Source organism: Convolutriloba macropyga, chromosome 14 (assembly GCF_964194025.1).
Source record: "Convolutriloba macropyga chromosome 14, txConMacr16.3, whole genome shotgun sequence".
Classification (NCBI taxonomy): Eukaryota; Metazoa; Xenacoelomorpha; order Acoela; family Convolutidae; genus Convolutriloba; species Convolutriloba macropyga.
The window spans coordinates 18,292,968-18,313,311 of record NC_134481.1 but is presented as its reverse complement, the minus strand read 5'-3'; the positions used below and the strand labels follow the sequence as shown (position 1 = coordinate 18,313,311).

General features: G+C 34.2%; 1 protein-coding gene across 1 annotated transcript; it reads right to left on the bottom strand.

The window, feature by feature from the left end:
• Positions 1-2,589: 2,589 nt before the first annotated feature.
• Positions 2,590-19,371, bottom strand: LOC142352868 (uncharacterized). Its single transcript, XM_075405022.1, has 6 exons — positions 18,984-19,371; positions 14,480-14,646; positions 9,742-9,806; positions 8,925-9,191; positions 8,227-8,740; positions 2,590-2,771 (listed from the first exon to the last, which is right to left on the bottom strand). The coding sequence occupies exons 2-6, from the start codon at positions 14,604-14,606 to the stop codon at positions 2,590-2,592; spliced, it is 1,155 nt and encodes a 384-aa protein (XP_075261137.1). The 5' UTR covers positions 14,607-14,646; positions 18,984-19,371.
• Between the last annotated feature and the right edge of the window lie 973 nt (positions 19,372-20,344).

The window sequence follows — 20,344 nt, the reverse complement described above, 5'->3', positions numbered from 1 at the left end:
TCCAATCAAACCGGGTCATTGTACAGGAAATTAAAAACGACTAAAAAAGAATAATTAAAAATGACAAATAAAGACAAAATTGAAAATTTCAATTAATTTCTTCGAGAAAGTACTGTCGAAGCGGTAAAGAACCACAATCTATGTCTTTAAGGATTTAAATACTATCAATTAATTGTTATTTTGAAAGCGAAAAATGTGATGTAACAATAACGTGATAATTGACAAAATTAGAAAACATGAAAAATGGGCCAATACCTAAAAATTTAAAAAAAATTTGTGAAATCTAGTAGTATCAAAAACAGAACACCATAACTTATGGCGTAAAAAGGCAAACTAAATTTGAATTCAACAGAAAGAAGGAGCACTCTTTGTTTGCTGACACTAAGCTATAAGTTGACGAAATAAAGAGAAAAATGGAGGCAAAATTCAATAAGCCATTTTTTATTTAAAAATCAAATTTTATAAAAGTCTAAATCACCATAAGCTTATAAGCAATCATCTAGATAAAATAATTTTGAGCTAGTTAGGAAGCCAGTAGAATCTATCATTAGTGAGCTTTGATTTGAAATGTTCTATTATTTCATCAATATAAAAAAGATCAAATTTTCTTTAAAAAAAAACCGACTGACGACAATCCGAAATATTTTTGGACTGTAACGGTCCACGATTGGTACAGAACTAGTTCTGCTAATGCTGATTGTCCATAGGGATTATTTAGGTTTTATAATGTCATTGATATAGATATTTTGATAGTTAAAAAATCAAAAATAAATGCTGCGTGTTTGATAATCAACGAATAAATATGCAAAAAACGGCAAAATTTTATTTACAGAGCAATCTCAACGGAAGTTGAAGTGGAATTCGCCCCTTTTTCAGTGTACAAAGATTGCTGTAGTGGTGTTTGGATGTGCACTTCCTGCAAATTTAATCAGAGTGGACTAAAGAAACTTATTTCGTGCTGTTTTTGATGAAAAAGTCTGAATTTTGTGAAATATTTAGCCGGAATTTGTGACGAAAAAATCAATGAAAATAGCCGACAATATATTTTGTCTTTAAACGTGAAATCAAAAACATTTTCCTGAAAAATTTTATTAAATTTTATCAAAATTGGCAAAATTTTTGTCAAAAATTCCGAAAAAAGGTGAATGAAATCAACGGAATTCACTCTATTTTCTCGAAAGTTTAAACCTCGATATCTCGCTGTCACAACGAAAATCAAAAAAAATCTTTTTAATTCCATATTCTACGCTGGACAGGCTTTCTAATGATACCAGTCTCAACTCTCTACGATGAATATATCGGTCGGCCAAAATTGACTGAACAAAAAAAACCCATTTGAGTATATAGTTCCTGCCCCCCCTCAAGAGGGGTCGGAACAATAACAAATTGATGCTTCTACTTCCCACTATAGAAGCAAAAAGCAGATACTAAGTATGAAAATCTTTTGAACAGAGTAGTGTGATCGAACTGCTCACTATAACGCGGCCAAGATAAACTGAAGAAGCGGGGAGCTGAAACTGAATTAATCCCCTGTTGAATTCAAAATGACTGAAGCATTAAAATCAATTCTGGTTTACGCAGTTTTTCGTCAAGCTAAATGTGGCTCAGTATGGAGTGGAACCAAAATGAGTCTGTAATGATTCAAAACAACAGTCAACCGAAGTTGCAATTCGATCCTTTTTGCTACATAAAGCAACGTGTAACAACAACAAGGCAAATCAAGACAAGGCATTAGTTTTGGTAAAATTCAGAGTCACAAGCGATTCTCAGACGGAAATTTTTGATGCTCATTTGACTGACATTTTGTCTGATCACACTTAAGTTCAACGCCGGTCACCATTTTGTATCGATGAATACAAAAACCAGAAAATTATAGACCCGAATGATGTCCTATTTGATAAGTTGTATGATTAGGATTACTTAAAATTATGTTAAACGAAAATTTTCCGGTCATTCTATCTATATTAGACGCACCTCTAGGCTCAATTTAAATATTTGAAACGTGATTGGATAATAATCTCAGGCTTTATATTCAATCGCTTTGTTTACTCGGTAACAACAGTTGCTACAAACTTCATTTGGGAGAAATTAAAAAACACCATCAAAAAACTCAAAAACAGTAAACATGGATGTCAAATTGTCTCACGTGAGTAAAATACCACGATAAAGAAAGCTAATATTTGTACAGACGCTTTTTTGTACTATACAACAAAATTGAAGTTAATAAATATTGCGTCTCAAATCCTCTCGCTGTTTTTTGCCTGTTCCTGTTTCAGTAAAACCAAAATCACCAATCCAACTGGACTTCAAAAATCTGTAACACGTGTAAACAGATCTGAAAGAAAAGACACCGCTTCAATAAAATTCTGAACATTGGCTTCCCAACATATTAGATAAAACTAGTTGTGTTTGCCTGCGTTCATTACTGATAATAGTTTACTTAATGTTAAACTGCCTTTGATTTCAACACCAATGAAAACGTATGATACCATGAGAACGTACAGCTGTTTGTTTATATTATTATACATACATAAATATACACATACCATTATATGTAAAGTAGGTGAACAAATTTTTTCTTAGCGGTAGCTACTTTAAAGTATAAATAAATTTGCAAGCTATCGGCAAGTACCTTTTATCATTAGGCGAGGCATCTGATGTGTATGACGATGTCTTCGACCCAGGAGTATCGATTTCACTCCAATCATAATCTGATCCCAAATTGGACTTCTCCCAGCCCGACATGTAGTCTTCATTTGATTTCTTCACATCTATGAAATAGTTTTAATAATATAACTTAAGTTAACGTCCTAGTTCAAAATCGAGTAATACAGGCCTAAGATGATCACACGCGGGGGCCATCATGGGATCAAATTTACATAGTAAGGAAACCCAGAAAACTGCACAAGAAGTCTGGACATAACCCCGAAAGTCTTGACATGACGACATGAATGACATATAGATCGTGATTTGTGTACCCGGTGAGGCAAACAGCCATGAAATAAAGTTTTAGATTTTCATAAATTATCGGTTACGGCTACAGCAAGTGGTGCGAAAGAACATACAAATTATAAGCCGCGCCCAGGTGTCAAAAATTTTTCAGAATGAAGCCTAAATACTGAAACCGGAGAAGAAGTAGCCGAGATGAGCGTTTTTGTTAACCATATAAGGAACCTAGATTGGTCCATATAATATATAGCGTCAGGCGACTAACATCGGGCGAGTTGCTCTCGAACAAATCGCGAGCGGTTCCCAGGTTGAGGTCGCGCTCGAAATCGCCTCTGATCAGACCGTCCCAGACAAGTGGGACCTCTGATCAGACCGTCCCAGACCGAAGTGATCTCTGATCAGACGAGTGTGCGCTCGAAGATCGTTGTGCGCTCGAAGTGCGCTCGAAACCGCCTCTGATCCAATTGGCTTCGTAATAGCAAGCAGGGGCTTAGTTAGGGATGCTAGCATTAGGGGAGGGGGTGAGCAGATTGGGAGCGGGGGTCAAGCAAGGGGTGTGGGGTTGGACGAGACCGGGGTCAAATTGAGAGGTGGAGGAGGGTTGACGGTGGAGTGTTGGGGGGAGGAGGTGACTGAGGTGGTCAAAATTTCAAAACTAGGTTAAGAAATAAATTTTCTCTAGAAAAGTTTCTGTAAGTTACATAATTAGACATTAGTAAGGCATTCCGCGCGCAGCCGCTCAGACACCTAATCCCATTTGGAGTTTACATGTTTGTCCAGTTTGTGAGTATGAAAAGTTAAAAGGGTAGGGTGAGAAATCGGTCAAGCGTAAAATTGCATAATAAGACAAGTTGCACTACTTAGATGCTAAATTTTGATCTTTAACTAGTAAATGTTCATAATTTTTAAATATCTATAAGTGAGTTCAGAAGTCATCTTTTGAGTGAGGTATGTCACGCAATTGACCTAAAAGCAGATATGACGCCGTGCACACAAATTTTAACTTCAAGTTTTACAAATCACTGAAGTCACATAGAGACGACGAATTAAAAAACATAGCAGGACAAGTCCTGAAATACAATTCAAAAAATTGAATGAAAATGTTAGAAGTACTCTACCTGACCAGCAGATCACGTGAACAATGCCAGCGAAACAAGAAACAAAATCATCTCCAAAAAACTGAGAAATTAAAACAATAAAAAAAACTGAACAAAAATATACTCATTGCTAAAACTCTAGAAGCTTTTACCCCTAAGGCAAAATTTGATCTCTATAAATATACCTATTTCAAAAATATGTTCAAAACCAATTTCTGTTTCTGAAATCAGTCCAGTATTATATCTGCAATAACTGAAAGAAATTCATTGGCCCTTGAAGATCGATTAGTTCGAAAATGACCGAAAAATTCGAAAAAAAAAGAAATCAATTGCAAATTTTAATGAAGTGTTACAGAAAATCGTGATATTAAAATCTTCAGAATCATTTCCTTGTATCTAGGGGCTATTAGACGCTATCCCGTAATCCAATTCCAAGCCTTCAAACATTCATGGGCTCAAAGACCGATAGGCAATAATTTTTAGAAAAAATTTCAAATTTCAAAAATAAGAAATTCTTTCAAATAAAATGTAGAAAACCATTCACTTTCCCCCTAGCAACTATTTAATAACATACTATCAAACCTTGGATGAGGTTAGCTGGCTACTGAGGTGAGATGAACTGACTAAAAGACAAATGTTTTGGAAAAACTTAAAAAAATTGCAAATTTCATCAAGAAATTTCTGACATTCGAAAGGTTAAATTGTTGAAAACAAATCCATTGAAACTAATGATGCAGTAACTTTCATCAGACCGTGGAATAGGTTTTTTGGTACTTGAAAATGGACAAATAAGAAAAACTGACAAAAAATTGACAAAACATTGAAAAAAATTGCAAAATTTATCAAAAATGTGCTAAAATTTCAGACATTAAAATGTTAAAAACCAATCCGTTGTTACTAGAAACTACGCACTGCCCTATTATCAAACCTCAAAGGAGATTCCTCGGCCCCTGAAACTGGAAAAACTCAAATACTGACAAGAATTTTCAAAAAACTTGAAAAAAATTGCAAAAATTAGTATCATTTTGCGTGTTTGTGTTTGTAATACCAAATTATATAACTCATAAAATAGTCATAAAAAGTAAATTTGTCTCAAAAAAGGCCTTATCAAAACTTATCAACTTATCAAAACTTCAACCTCAGACTAATCAAACAAAAAACTTAAAAAAATTGCAAAAAAAAAGTGAAAAATTGCAGCATTTTGAGCTCAAAATCTCCTAAAAACGACCTTTCAAACCTTCAATTAAGGCCATCCCAGAAGCTGTACCACTCTAAGCACTTGAATGACTACTAAAGCTCTCTTTGGGCCTCTAATGAAACTTAATGCCCGCTGGGCTTTACCTGTTTATCCCGTTTTGAAAGATCAAAGTCATTGAAAATGTGTGAACACATCTTAAAAAAACACAACGCCCCAATACAATTCAAATTCTTTGAATTGAAAGAAGAACACGATTTCCCCAATAATAACCGCTATCTCATGGTGGCTATTTATAAGTTTTTGTTAGCCGGGTGATTAGTTAACTAGGAGCAAAAATCCAACAGACACAGCTTCTTGTCTTTATCTTACAGCAAAGCCGGTCGCTCGCTTAGTAATTTCTCTTATCCCTCTTAATACTTTTTTTCCAAAAACCAGTTTTTTTCATACTCACAACCCTGATTGTTTTAATATTTGTTTTATGCATCAAACAACAACATAATTGAGTGCTGTGCGCGGTTTAGCGCAAAGGTTTTTTGATGTAGGTCAGCGTAGCAGTTTTTACGGTTTCTACCTTTTTGTTGCCTTGTTTCCAATTTTTTGATACTTTTCGGTTTCTGTTTTAGTAATTAACAAGCCTAAAGATGCAAAACTTCAACTCTATTACTCAACAAGATACTCTGAGATATTCCATAACGATTACACAATTTTGCCATTGATACACCGACTGGTAGCACAGTGGCCTCTCCGTCAAATTAAACCGAGTAGTTCAGCACACACCAAAAGCAAAGCCTTGATTTTTATTTTGTTTTCTTATCACGTCTTATTTCATAATTTCCTAACAATAAATAATGACAAGTTTTTCAAAAATTGGATAACTGAAATTTGATGTCCTAGCACACTTGGAAAAAACAAGCAAATTGTAACAGCTGCTCTCCAAATTGGTTGCTACGAGGAAAATTTTACTTCGCCCAGTTCGTTTCAGCGGTTCAAAATCTGTCCGGATATTTTTTGCGGTTCGATTTTGTAGCTGTATATCCAGTATGTTCTTACCGTTGCATTACAATTCAATTCGTAACAATTTGCTAATGTTAGTTAGCCAATATCGAATCGGACTGGATTTGCTACAGATCACACAATACGGGATCTCTATATGTATACCAGTTCAATCCGATAGGAAAACAAATCGGAGAAAAAGAAATATGTCTAAGACCTGTTTATGTAAAAATATTTAAACCTTCACCGAGGTTGGTTTTTCTTTTGTTCTAACGAGTTGAAATACCAGAAGCTGAGGTTTGCAACAATTGAGTTTAAGCTCCAATAATTCATAGATACTAGACACAGTAACAAATAATACACGGCTTGAGAATAAATTTCAATTTAAGACATAGTATCAACTTCCTGCTCAAGAATAATTTAAACGCAAGACACAGTAACAAGTTATTTACTGCTCAAGTCAGTTTATTTTTGCAATAATTTGCTGATTCATAGTATGAAGACCATTTTCTGCGGCTGCTTTTGCGGTGTGTTGTTGTGTTGCTGTTCGTTTTTTTCTGCCTTTTTCCCCCATCACGTGACTATGAGTGTACTAGTGATTTTAATTAGAACTGGACTTTTACGATGGCTAATAGACAACTAATAACAAGCAAGTTGTTCTATCTCAGTTCATATGCTGATGTATTTTCCTAGGCAATTTGTGAAAACTCAGCGTCAACTTCGCCGGCTCTGTTTTCCTTCGAGAAAACATCTTTTTCATTGGTATTACCGGAGCAAGCTTCACAACAGGCCTCCTGTAAAGTCCATTTTCGTTTGAACCGTTGTCGATCGAATTGTTCAGTGAGTAACTCGAGGGGTTTCTGTAACTCGACTAAAATTTTAAAACCCGCGTTTGTCACTATCTTCCACAGCCACAAATGTACTCTTTGTTCAACGTTGGCAGGTACTCTTTACGGAATCTGTTCCAGACGATGTCTGCGTAAGCTTGTGTTTGTCGAAAGAGTTTTCGATGATCGACGCATACCTCTGCGCATGGTAAATTTTGTAGACAAACGTTTTTGTTACCAACCAAAAAAGGGATTGGAGTGATAGCTTCTAAATTGGTAGCATCAAAACTGACCGGCGTCAGCGGTCTAGCAGTTAGCGCTTGCTCAACAAGACAAATCGTGAAAATTCTCAATCACTGATCGATTGCCCAGCAATGCCTACATTGCCTTCTTGCAACTTCTGGCCAGTCTTTTCCACACCCCTCCAAAATGTGGTGTAGCAGGTGGGTTTGGCCCTTTCTGTCAAGCTTGATATCATTTGGGCAGTAGAGTAATGTAGCTAACGGTGTAACGACGTTTTTATAGTTCAAATTGAGTACAAATATCATTTTCTGAGTACAAATAGAGTTTTCTGGGATTAACACTCTATCAAGTTTTCTAAGATTTCCCTTAAGGCGCTTACAAATGATCGGTCGCTAATCAAACCTAACCGTTCAGTTGAGAAAATTTTGTAATTTGATAAGAAAATCACTGAGTGACTGTGCATATGTTTTTTTTAATTTGTCAGAAAATGATAAAATTAAGATCGGCCTATGAATTTTCACGTAAGCGTTTTTCGTCAAATGTACAAAATTGAATAATTTTTGCACCCTAGACGAACTGGGACGGTTATCTGCTAAGATCTTGCAAAATGCTTGCAAATAACGGTTATCTGCTAAGAGACAAGATTGCAACGGTTATCTGCTAAGACTCTTGTAAGAGCCCTTACGAGATTATGCATAGTCGTACAAGAGTCTTGCACAATCTTAGCAGATAACCGTCCCAATTTGACTAGGGCAGTTTTAAAAAAAATGGAGACAAAGCGTTCGGTAAAAATTCTATAAGCATATAATTCTGATAATTTTTCGAGGTTTTGGATTTAGCATCTTGATTACAAAATTTGAAATTTCACAGAAAAGATTTTCCTCAAAATTATGGTCAAAAGCATTAATTGTAAACGTACTCGTGGTGGTAGGAATAGACGTAACAGCTGTGATATCCTCCGTCGTTTCAGATGCTGTTGTCTGCTTGTCATATGTTGTCCCTTGAATCGTTGCCGGTGGACTCGTTGTCGGTGGACTCGTTGCCGGTGGACTCGTTGACTGTGGACTCGTTGTCGGTGGACTCGTTACCGGTGGACTCGTTGTCGATTTACTCGTCGTCGGTGGACTCGTAGTCGATTTACTCGTCGTCGGTGGACTCGTTGCCGGTGGACTCTTTGTCGGTGGACTCGTTGCCGGTTGACTCGTTGTCGATTTACTCGTCGTCGGTGGACTTGTTGCTGGTGGACTCGTTGCCGGTTGACTCGTTTTCGGTTCAGGAGATGTCGGTTCAAGCGTTAATGGTGCTGTTGTTGATTTATTAGTAGTGGTAATATGAGTTGTATTCTGTGGTTTAGCGGTCACATTATGAATTGTTGTTGGAGCTTTAATAGTTGTATTAGTAGCTGTCGTGGGTGCAAGTGAAGTAGTATGACCCTATAGTTGAGAACCTGACTTATGAAAAATTGCCAGATATTGTATATGAGACTACATCTGCTCCAATTATAAAATATCTCGCTCACCTTCAATTTGGAAACCGTGTACCTTTATTCTGTATTAAACCCCCTCCCCCATGACACATTTGGATCTGTTCATAAGTCAAAGTCTGAACTAGGGTAACAGTTTCAGTTGTTGGAACAAAAGTTGTTTTGTCAAGGGGGTTTGTAGTGTGAACAATTGTTGGTGCGGGTGCTGGCGCAGCTGTGGTTGCAACCCCGCCATCTGTGGTTGTCGTCGGAGGTGACGTGAACACCGGAATTTTTGTAGTTTGTGTGATTGGAGTCAATCCAGGGTCGCTGGAAGTTGAGAGGGAAGTAGTCTCTGGTGGCTGCTTGTGGGTTGTAGTGTCTGGAGCTGACGTTGAAAATGAGTCATAAGTGCAACACAACTATTAATACATAAAATGAACCACATTTTTGAAAAAATCTATATCAAAAAATTATTCATTCTTTGTACAGAACATTGACAACGACGCGCCAAGTGTATTGAACACACCAAGTAAATCTTCGGTTACATTAATAAAGAAAGGCAATTAAATGAAAGCCAAATGAACGACCAAAGATTGGCAAAGCAAATAAATGTCTATAATTCAAAGTGAATTCTTCATTCCAAAACGGCCAAAGTATTTTAAAATAAAGTTATTTCATTTTGGGTTACTTAATTGCCAAACTATAAATTATGAGTAAAAGACAACACTGATTGCGCTAGCGATTTCCGCTTAAAATGTTGCGCCAAAAATATCTTGTCTTTCTTTTTTAAATCCTGTACCCAAATAACTGTCGATTCCCAAAAAGTTTAAAGAATTATGAAATAAATGGCTAATTTGAAATACACAACAGCCTTATTAGGTGGTAAATAAATAATACTTAATCGAATACTAAACGCCAACTTATTATTATTTTAGCAATAAGGGTTCATTTTGTTTTCAATTTCCCAACTTCATATCCGTTTTCAAACGCGTAGAAGTCGCAGTTTCTGAATCTTGTTCCATAATGAGTGTCGTCTTTTTTGCATGTGTTCACATCACATTATTTTTCAAATTCTACAGGAAAAGACGGCAAAGTGCGGTTATGATACAAGGGATACCTTCCAGGTTGCATCCCATTTACATGTGGCTCAAAATTGAATTTATAACAATAAGCATAACAGAGCCAACTGGTTGTCGAAAAATAGTTGGGATAGCTTTATAGGCCTGCACTTTCAAAAGATAAGTGAAAAAGACCTTAAAACTTATGAAGAACAAAATTCAAATATAAATTCTTGTGATGATGCACGTAAGCGATTTAAACTTATGTATTGTGAGTCTGTCCTCCAAATAGTCCTCAGTCATGTTAAGATTTCATCTTGAGATTTCAACTCTTCTAATTAAAGTAAGTTGGAATCAACTTGAGAGAGAAGCAGGAAGTCTCAATATGAGAGTGAGGTATGTCAAGTATGACCTAACAACTATTGGCGCGAGCAAGAAACACTATATCCAATAATAGATAAAATTTTGTTATGCCAAGGACGCACTAAAAAGTAGCATGAAATAATGAAAACGTGAAATTGAGTGATCATGGCGTCAACTGATCGCAACAATAACTTCAATTACGACAAAAACATGGCAGAACAAGTCCTGACGTAGAAATCAAAATTTTTTCATTGACTAAACAGAAACCGGACCTAGAACGGACTATTAGTGATTTGGGAAAACCATTTTCAAAAAAATCAGATCAAAAAAATTTTAAAAAAAGGAAAATCAATGTCAAAACGCCGTATTTGAACAAGAAACCACTAGTGAGAAAAAGAAATTTAGTTCAAACAAAAAACTAGGCCTGGAATGTATTACGAATGGATTGGGAAAACCATTTAGAAAAAAAATAGATCCAAAAATTGAAAAAACAGTAAAAATCAAAGTATTGCCTCATGTTAACAAAAAACCACAAAAAAGAAAATTTTTGTTTAAACAGCGTTTTCTTATTCTACTTTAAAATAAGAGTGAAAAATTGTTACGCCGCTAAAGCACTCGCTTTTTCGCTCCACCTCCTGTTTTGGCGTGACCAAAATCACTGCTCTAATTTGACTCCAAAATCATGAAAAAATGTGAACAGCTCTTAAATAAAGAAATAAAGACAGTGCCCCAATACAGTTCAAATTCTTTGAATTGTAAAAATAGCAGTTCTACCAAATGTAGTAACACGCTACGCATCCTCGCAACTTTCAATGCGAAGCGTCAATCAGGCCGTGTGGCGACACACATTTGAGAAAACTGCAAATAATTTGTCAGTTCTCTAATGATAATGGCGATGATAGACACAAAAACAACTTAAGTGAAGTAACACTATTTCTTACCTCAGCAACTCAAACTTCGTTTTCTAAATATGGAACTATTATTTTCCCTTTTCGCTCTTTTCTGCATTTTCTCTTACCACAATTGTATAGTTGAGAGCTCACAGATAAGATAAGGGCGGCAATAAGATCAAAATATATACTGTTCATTCGGGTAATTACAAAAACATGTACAATCGCAGGCAGTTTTTACTCACATTCAATTTCGAACTAGATCTTATCAGCATTTCGGCCTGTCAAGATGACAGAATGATTCCCGCGAAAAATGTTCACCCGGGTTGCCCCATAGTTCAAAAAGTTATAAAATTACAACTTATTATAATGGCTTCTATGAAAAGTTGTAGTTATAAAGATTTGATAATTATGAATATATGAATCAACGAGAAAAAATACGAATCATCGAGAGATTTGCAATTAAAATTTGAAATTTTGCCAGCAACTTGATTTTTGAAATATAAAAGGACCTGCCAAAGGTGGAAAATATTTAGCGGTCATTTACCAGCATTTCGGAGAATTAAGTATCAAACCTTCGAAGTAACTAGAAACAAACAAACAAACAGCTACTTCTGCAAACTGATACCAAAAACTAAATACATGCAGAACTGTTTTTTCAATACAACTGTTCCCTTATATAACTCGACTTTGAAAATTTTCAATGATGAAAAAAATATCTCTACTTGATGCAAAAAAAACATATCAAAAAGAAATTTTTTAATGATTTTTGCGAGACGTGCCAAGTGGCAAAAGTAGTTGTTTCTTGGCTTGAAGTGCGTTTTCTTTGATCCTTCTCTAGTCCATTACAAGATCAATTAATACTTTCTGTTTTTCACCCACCTGCATTTTTTATCTATACAGATATTTTTATATTACCCTACACTACCATTGATAATGTTACCTCTTGACATTGTTTTTTTTGATAAATAAAATGTTACTTTTTTTAATATTTGCTTGAATGAAAGTTTGTAAAAAAGCATTTTTTTAATTCAGCCCGAAAAGCACAAAATCAAACGCAAATAATTTATTCAATAGAATTTGGTTGAAAAAAATCCAAATTTTTCATTTTAGTGATCGGTTAATTATGGGAAAGTTGTAGTCATAGAATACAACAAAAATTTCCAAGTGGAACTTAGAGGTCAAATTTTACAATTTCTTCAGAAGTTACCGATTCTACCCTCAAACGACATTCTAGTCTCTGGAAAAGAATCAGTGCATTGATCTATGGAAAAATAATAGTCGCAGAAATTCAAAAGCCAAAAAAAATTTTAGATTTTAATCCTAATGTTTTTTTACAAAAAAAAGCGTTGTAACCCATCATATAGGCATTTCACATATTCATTACTTTCATTTAACAGTTCTCTCTATAATTATAGCCATCAGAACTTAAAAAAAAATCGGTAAAAATATATCCAAAGTTTTCTTATCGATCAACTTTAAAAAAAGGATGAAACAAAACGTTTTTCAAAAACTCAGCCCACTCAAAACGATTTTCGAAAGTAAAGTCGCTTAATATGACAATTGAGACACATATTAGGCTTAGAAAAGATGCTTAAAACATATTTAAAAATTTTACTGCTTTATATTCAAAGTTGGGGTAAATCGGACACTCTGAAATTTTTATTAAAGAACTCCTTAATTGATAAAATTTACATCCTTGAGTTCAATTTGCTCGTCTAAGTGTATTGTCGAACAAATCAATTGATTGTCATAAATTGTTCATGGAAGTCTTGTGGTTCCGACAAGAACCCCTGCTGCAGCTTGTTGGATTGAGTAGTAAAATTTCTTCAACAAACTAGCAAAAAAAGCGTCCTACATAAATAAGAAAGTTTGTTCAAGAAAAATTTTTTTGGAACCAAAATCTTGATATTTTAGAAAGTACTTATTTTGGGTCAATTGTTTCTCTAAAGTTGTTTTGTATTTCAAAAATGTTATGTGACCCTATGGGTCAAAGAGGTGCTGAATGCTGCTCAAACTATTTTCGTAGTATTTACTATTCAAATGGATTGTAATAAACCGGAAATTTTTGCCTTGGGGTCAATACTTAAAAAAGTGGTACATTAGAAAAGTAAAGTTTGGAAAAACAAAAAAATCGCCAGTTTTTCATGTGAAATGTATTTCAAAAATATAATGTCACCCACTGGGTCAAGTAGTTGTTCCATGTTGCCCTTATTAGTTTAGTGGTGTCTCCTATTCATAAAGGCTGTAAGACACCAGTAATTTTTGGTTAACTACCTTTGGTTAATTTTGATTTTTTGTGAAATGTCCATCTCTTTTTTGTGACATTACGGGGAGCTTCTCCCATGTGCTGTATATTCAATTCATTTTGTTTGTTTTTGCTGTTATGATGTGTTATAAATCCTGGCTTCTCTGGGATTTTATTTTAGATTTCAGTTATATCATGTCTTGGAAAAAATTTTCTCCATTTTTGCTTATTCTGCAAGGAAAACATTCAAACTGTTTCGCTTGTAGTTTAAGAAGCTAATATGGTCTCGCAAAAAAACCGAGACTCTTAAAATACCTGTTTGTTGTTATGGAGAAGTAGTAACCATAAAGGTTCCATAGAGTGGTCGAAAAGTTGTAGTCATAGAACATCCATTTATGAAAAACTTTTAGCCATAGAACTTTCCGTTCATTTATGACAAAGTTGTAGTTTTATCAATCCTATAAAACTTTTTGATTCATAACTCAATGTTCCATATTAAAGTTCTGGGATTAAAACTTTTTGTCAACCCGGGCACTCTAATTTTAAAAAAGAGCAAGAAAATTGTGTTTGAACAGAAATTCGCTTTCTCGCTTGTGCGTTTTTTGTTCACATGCTTCAAATTGACTCGGAATTCATTTGACGAATTTCCATATCCATTCTTAGTCATTTTTAGGTATATATTAGGAGTATGAAGAACTATAAACCAAGTGGAGCATCATTTTGCTGACCCGAAGTTTAATAATTTTTGCTAAAATTTCAGTGTGGGTTTATAGTACTTGAAACAACTTAACCTTCATCTTTCGTTAGGTATGATGTCATTTTGGTTGATAGGCCTTTCAGGGGCGTAGGAAACTGCTGCAAGATTTCATTTAAGCGTTTTTTAATCTCTAATCGCTTAAATGAAATCAAAGTTTTTAAGATGATTGAATTTATAGCACAAGTGGACTTCGGTTACTTTTATATCTTCAAAAAAACCTATTTTGATTTAAGCTGATTCTACTTTCAATATCAATCAAATTTTAATGACCCAAAATGTTTGGTATTTTTTTATATTGTTTTAAGTCAGAAACTGGCACCAAAACTACATTTTTGTTTTAAAAAATTTAATTTTTTTCCACACACCCGATTATTTTGGTGTGAAAACATGCCATCTGAAGGTTTATCGGTTGTTATGACATTGCGACAACAGCCTTGATGTTTCAACCCGATCAGCATGATAAAAGCAAGGGCTATAAAGTGTAAGAGAAGGTAGCTAAACCAGTTATAACTACTCATCAATTGAAGTCACGTCTTCTGGTATGAATACTGGCGTTATCTGTAAATATTTATCAGCTTCAGGTCATCTAAATTTAGTTCTCACAAAATTTTAACACTTTTCGTCTAGGCGGTGAATTTATGTATAAGTTAAGCACTAAGATAAGCAGTGAATTTATGTGAATTTCACCGCATTCACCGCTTATCTTACATAATTTGGATACTTTTTTTTCAAAGCGGTGAATTTATGTAATTTCACCGCTTATAGTTTTTTCATCGTATTCACCGCCTGATTTATGTAATTTCACCACATTCACCGCTTATCTTACAAAATTTTCCGCATTCACCGCTTATCTTACAAAATTTTCCGCATTCACCGCTTATCTTAAAAATTTTTCCACATGCACCGCTTATCTTACATAATTTTGCGTTGAATGACGGTGACACCTTGACCAGGGAGTAACACGCAAATTTCGGTTAATTGTAAAGTCAGGTATATCGCTCAAAACTTGGCCTGAAAAATAGTACATCTGGTTCAAAAGACCCGCAGAAAAGCAATACCAGCCTTTGGGTCTTAAAAAGACACTCACGCGGATACAATAATTGCTTCAAACTTCCTTCGAGAGCTATACTGAACCACAGTTCAACAAAACTGAAAACATATCAAATCTTGTGAAAACTATTTTTTACTGTGAAAGCGGATTGGAGTTCGTCAACTTTACATTAGGGAGTCTGGAAAGTTATCTTAATGTATTATCTGAACTTCAAAAGTAGGCAAAAACAAAGTAATTAAATTTCTCCTAGAAAAAAAATTTCGTGAAAAACTGAGTTTTTACTTAGCATAACTATGGGTTGCTAACTTACTTTTTGTCGTTCAGGATATTAAAAGCTGATGAAAATCAGAAACACAACGTCACTTAACTTAAAAGAATATTTGCAATAAAAGTTAAAGCCATTGGCGACGATAATTTATTTAAACAGCCATAGCTTCGACAAATCAATAATTGCTATCTAATGTAAACTACTGTCACTAGTCTTAATTTCAACAATTGAATAAAATAGATTAAGAGGCTCAATAGCCTGCACCTTGAGATAATTCTCCTGCCATGCCAATTCACAATTTTTAAAAATTTTCTAAAGGAAAATATTTAGAAAACAAAAAAATTAAGAAAATTCGTAGCGTCAAAGTCATAAAGCCATTACTGAAAACGAAAAACTTCTGAAAACGATAAGTTTAATTTCAAAAAAAGGAAGGAAGAGTATTACCTGATTGATAATAGATGAAAATTGCAAAAATTAGGATTAATAAGGTGGAAATGCGGAAGAGATAATATATAGGAAGTTCGAAAACTCACTGATATCTTTGAATAATAAGTTTAAAACCATAGGAGCGATTAGGTATCAACTGATAGCATTAGATATGTTAAATTATCCTGATATAAGATATAGCTAAGAATTTTGACCAGGTCATAGGAAAAAAAAAACAAATGAAGTCAAAACTCAAAACTTCATTGAAAGTCTACAAATAAAACTTTGTCGAATCTAAAAAACAAAGAGTTCCTCTCTAAAAGTATTATATATTTCTTCTCTAAAAGTATATTACTTTTTTGGATTGAACGTAAATTGGATTTGTCATTAATTGACCCTAGATAGGAAAACTGACTTCTCTATATTTGCCGCCAGGAAAAAAAAAGAAGTACAAACAGATAATTGAAAAAGACAGCGCTCAGATGCAACCCCAAATCCTCGAATCTTTTTTCAACTTTTATAGTCCTCATGGAGACCAAAATTGACTATGTTTCAGCTGCGTAGCTGTGTTGCCTTTAGAAACACATAATTGAAACCATGACACAATGCATTAATTTGTTCAAAAAAATATTTTGATTTGAAAAAAACTAAGCTTTTTAAATAAATATTGCATCAATCTAGCAACAACCGGGCAAATTCCGCCAGCGATTTTATGTCTGCATCACAACCGAAATGGGACAAGGCTGTCTAAAAAGAAAATTTGGTTGGGTTTTTTGAAGAAGAAGGTTGGATTTTGTAATATTTTACTCCTTATTTTTTTAACCAAAACAAGCCCGGATTAATTCAAGCACAAAATTAAAAATAAGGAGTATATCAAGCGTTGTAGATCATAAAATGAAGAATTGTTAAACTAGGACAGGCATATATACCAGGTACAATAATTCCCAACTTTCTTTTCTGTTGGATTGGATACAAACTGCAATCAGTGACACATTTTGCAGTTAGCAAAAATATTGAGATTGAGCTATTCTAATCAATTTTCGGATCTATTCTGTTTCAGCATCCAGTGTTTTTTTATAACCCCCAGTTACAAATTAAATGTTGTTATATAACACTTTACGATGTAAGAAAATAGCACGTCCGCCGGGGGGTCAACAAAGATTCATGCTCATTAAGCTGGGGGGGGGGGGGGGGGCAAAACAGAATAGATCCCAATTTTCCCACTAGCGATTATAATCAATTTGTTAACCAAACTTTAAACACTAGCGACCATCAAAAAACGAAATTTTATGATTATTCAACTAAATCCAACACAGTCTAATTAGTATTTTTTTCACATATAAGATTTATTAAGTGCGCTTGAAAAACTTATCATATATGTACCAAAAACTTATACAGCATCAGGCCAAAAATGACATTAAAACGCAAGCAGCTTAGTGTTAGATTTAAGCAAAAACATTTTTTTTGAAATTTCCGAAACAAACTGAAATATATAAAGACCAGCAGATAACAGCTTTAATCAGTTTTTACAAATCTAAAAGAAACTGAACCATTGCAAAACAAGAATATGCCAAAAATCTGAATCTATTGAAAAGTATCGGCGTCAAATTTTTATTAAAAAAACTTAATGTGATATAAAAACAAAGTAGCGCGGGTGAAAATGATATTAACTTCAAATTATTCAGGTAATTGCAAATCATTTTTTTATTTGCAGAAAACGACAAACTAACAAAAAACAACAGGCGAGTAAAAACTACCACCTGAAGGCGTGAATCAGAAATTCACTAAAAAACGATGTCTGTTGTCTCGACCAACATTTCAACTACAACACAAAACTAATAAGCCATTGAGATTGACTTGAAATCTTAATGAGCACCTTTTTATAGACAAAAAAGAGGCAAGATAACAAAAAACCAAGAACAGCCAAATACCAAAAGTCAGTTATTTTTTCTGAAAAGAAGCACAAAATCAAAAAAAAATTAAAATTAAAATCACCTGAAAGGTTCAATTTATTTCAGTAGATAGCTGCTCGCAGCTCATACTAATTCAACTAAATACCAGTCGACATAGATCTGAAAAAAGGCAAAGAGGCACCAATAGTCCTTTTGGTATTAAAATTAACATATAGTATCAAAAATGAACATAAAACTGGCAAAATTAGTAACAGGCGAAAGAAAAACGGTGCTCAAAAGTGTCTACTAAAAAATTTTTAAAGTTTTTTGGCTTGCTATGAGGCCCAGTGGTACCTCTGTTTAATGAGACTAATTGATTTAAAAACAAAAAAGGGCAACAAGAGAAATTCTTAATTTTATACCAACAAGCATAATCAAAGTCATAAAAACTAGAAATTATTGACAAAAACGCTAAACAGGCTTACTTATGCCTCCCTAGTGAGGCTAATTGTCCTCCTCTAAATAATCAGACTCAATAACAAGACCTCAGAAGGAACAAACAAAATGTTAAAAAACTGAACTGGATTTTTCAATGGGGCCTATCTCTATTAAGAAGCAAGACAGTATAAATTCAAACAAATACGGGTAAAACTGACTGAAAATTTAATCGCCTGCCATTGATGAGTTCAAACTAAAACATCTACACGCCATTAGAACATATGTTTCAGCATCAAAAAGCAGTCAAAGTTGTACAAAAAAAAATTCTCAACTTTGAAAGCAGTTTGAATACAATGAAACGCTTTGAATTTACTTAATTTTTCGCTTCCATAACTTTTTTAACCGAAATAACGTTTAAATCTAAAAAGGTGAGAAGGTCAAAATTTTATAGAAAAGATTAGCCGAATACTTTCCGATGAGATTAATAACAGCATCGTTTTTGATTCGCGGCAAATATATAAATTTTCCATAAGTATCGGCCAAAATTCACTGAAGACAAAAAACAAGAACTTGCCGTTGCAGATAATACACTCCTAAATACATTTAAGTTTCGAATGTCGAAAGAAATCAGCCGTTTTTTGAAATAAACTTGAGCCCCTTTCTCTAGCTTAAGAGCAGCATTTAAAGTGTCGCCAGGTTACACAAGTGGTTGCCGAAACATATGGGGGAAAAGGAGGGGGTGGGGCTTTAGAAAATTGCAATTAGACGTCTAACATAAAAATTACGTTTTTACAACAATTCCCAGAATGATTTAACAAACTGTGGAGACAATTTGTGTCACTGGCTCGAGCAAAGATTAGCACAGATCTGTATATAACTAATCTTTGCATAAGATCAACCCCAAAATCCAGATCAGTTCTGTTTCTCCTGAAGTTTGATTAGTTCTTCAGAATCAAAACAGTCAGTCTAGTTCAACGTAAATTGAAGAAGAGAGTAACTATGTGTATCATATGTCTGATAACAAAAAATAAAGTAAAACCAGGCAGTAATAAATGAATTGATTTGAACTATTTAGTCTCTTTCTCAAAATTTGATTGGCTTTCTTGGTTTTACAAAATTGATAGTCCGGTACTGAATCAAACTGTATCGATTTCTCTTCATAAAAGTACGCCACCTGATAATAGTGCTCACTTTAAACTGAAAGGTCACGTAACTTTTCTCTATACAAGACAAAATTTGGGAGAAACGACAAAATCAAGTTCACTTTCTTCAAAACGATTTAGTTCAAATTGAATTAATAATGGTTTGCCCAGAAATGTCTGGCTGTGAATGGCCATTTCGAATAATCAAAAAATATTGAAAAGGCAATCCGTACAAAAAGTGAAAAACTGAAGAGCTCCAACAATTTACACTTGGGTGCCCTAAGAAATGAAGCCTAACCTGTTTAACTAACCTGTTTAGATGATATGCCTCATGGAACAAGCAATAATATACCTCACGGAGAAAGGATATAAGGACAACAACAACTGAAAAATCAAGAGATAAGGGTTTTCATCCGCTGCAATCAAATTTAATTATAATTGGACTGTTTCCAACCACTGAAAACATACCTATTGTTTTTTATCCACAAGGCGCCGAAACCATAGCAATAATTAATATATAGTTTAACATTGAGGTTTTTGCTATTTTCACAATAACAGGTTTCACAATTTCTGAGACAGATTTGAAAACCCGGAGCTCGTTTCATTTTATTTAGTTCTTCAGATGCTACTCTAAATTGGGAATATCAGAAAAATAAATACTTGTTTTGAACTTGTCTCTGTATGCAAGAATCACACTCTAAAAATGTTCAGGTAATTTTACCTGAAGTGTGTTCAGGAAATCTGAAGTTCAGCTGAAATTTCAGGTGTAAAAACACCTGAAAAACCACTGAACCGCATTTCAGGCGAATTATTACCTGAACAATTTCAGGTGTGGTTACCTGAAAATAAATTTTTATCGCGATCAGTAGCGAAACAACAAAAAAATAAAATTAAACTGAAACACAGCAAAAAAAAAACAATTTCTAGGAGAAACATCAACAATTTTATAAGGCAGTGTCCAGCCGTTTTGTAAGTTTTTCAAGGTTACGCTTAAGTTTAACATAAAATTCTCCCACTCTTCAGCCTACTGTTGTTTCTA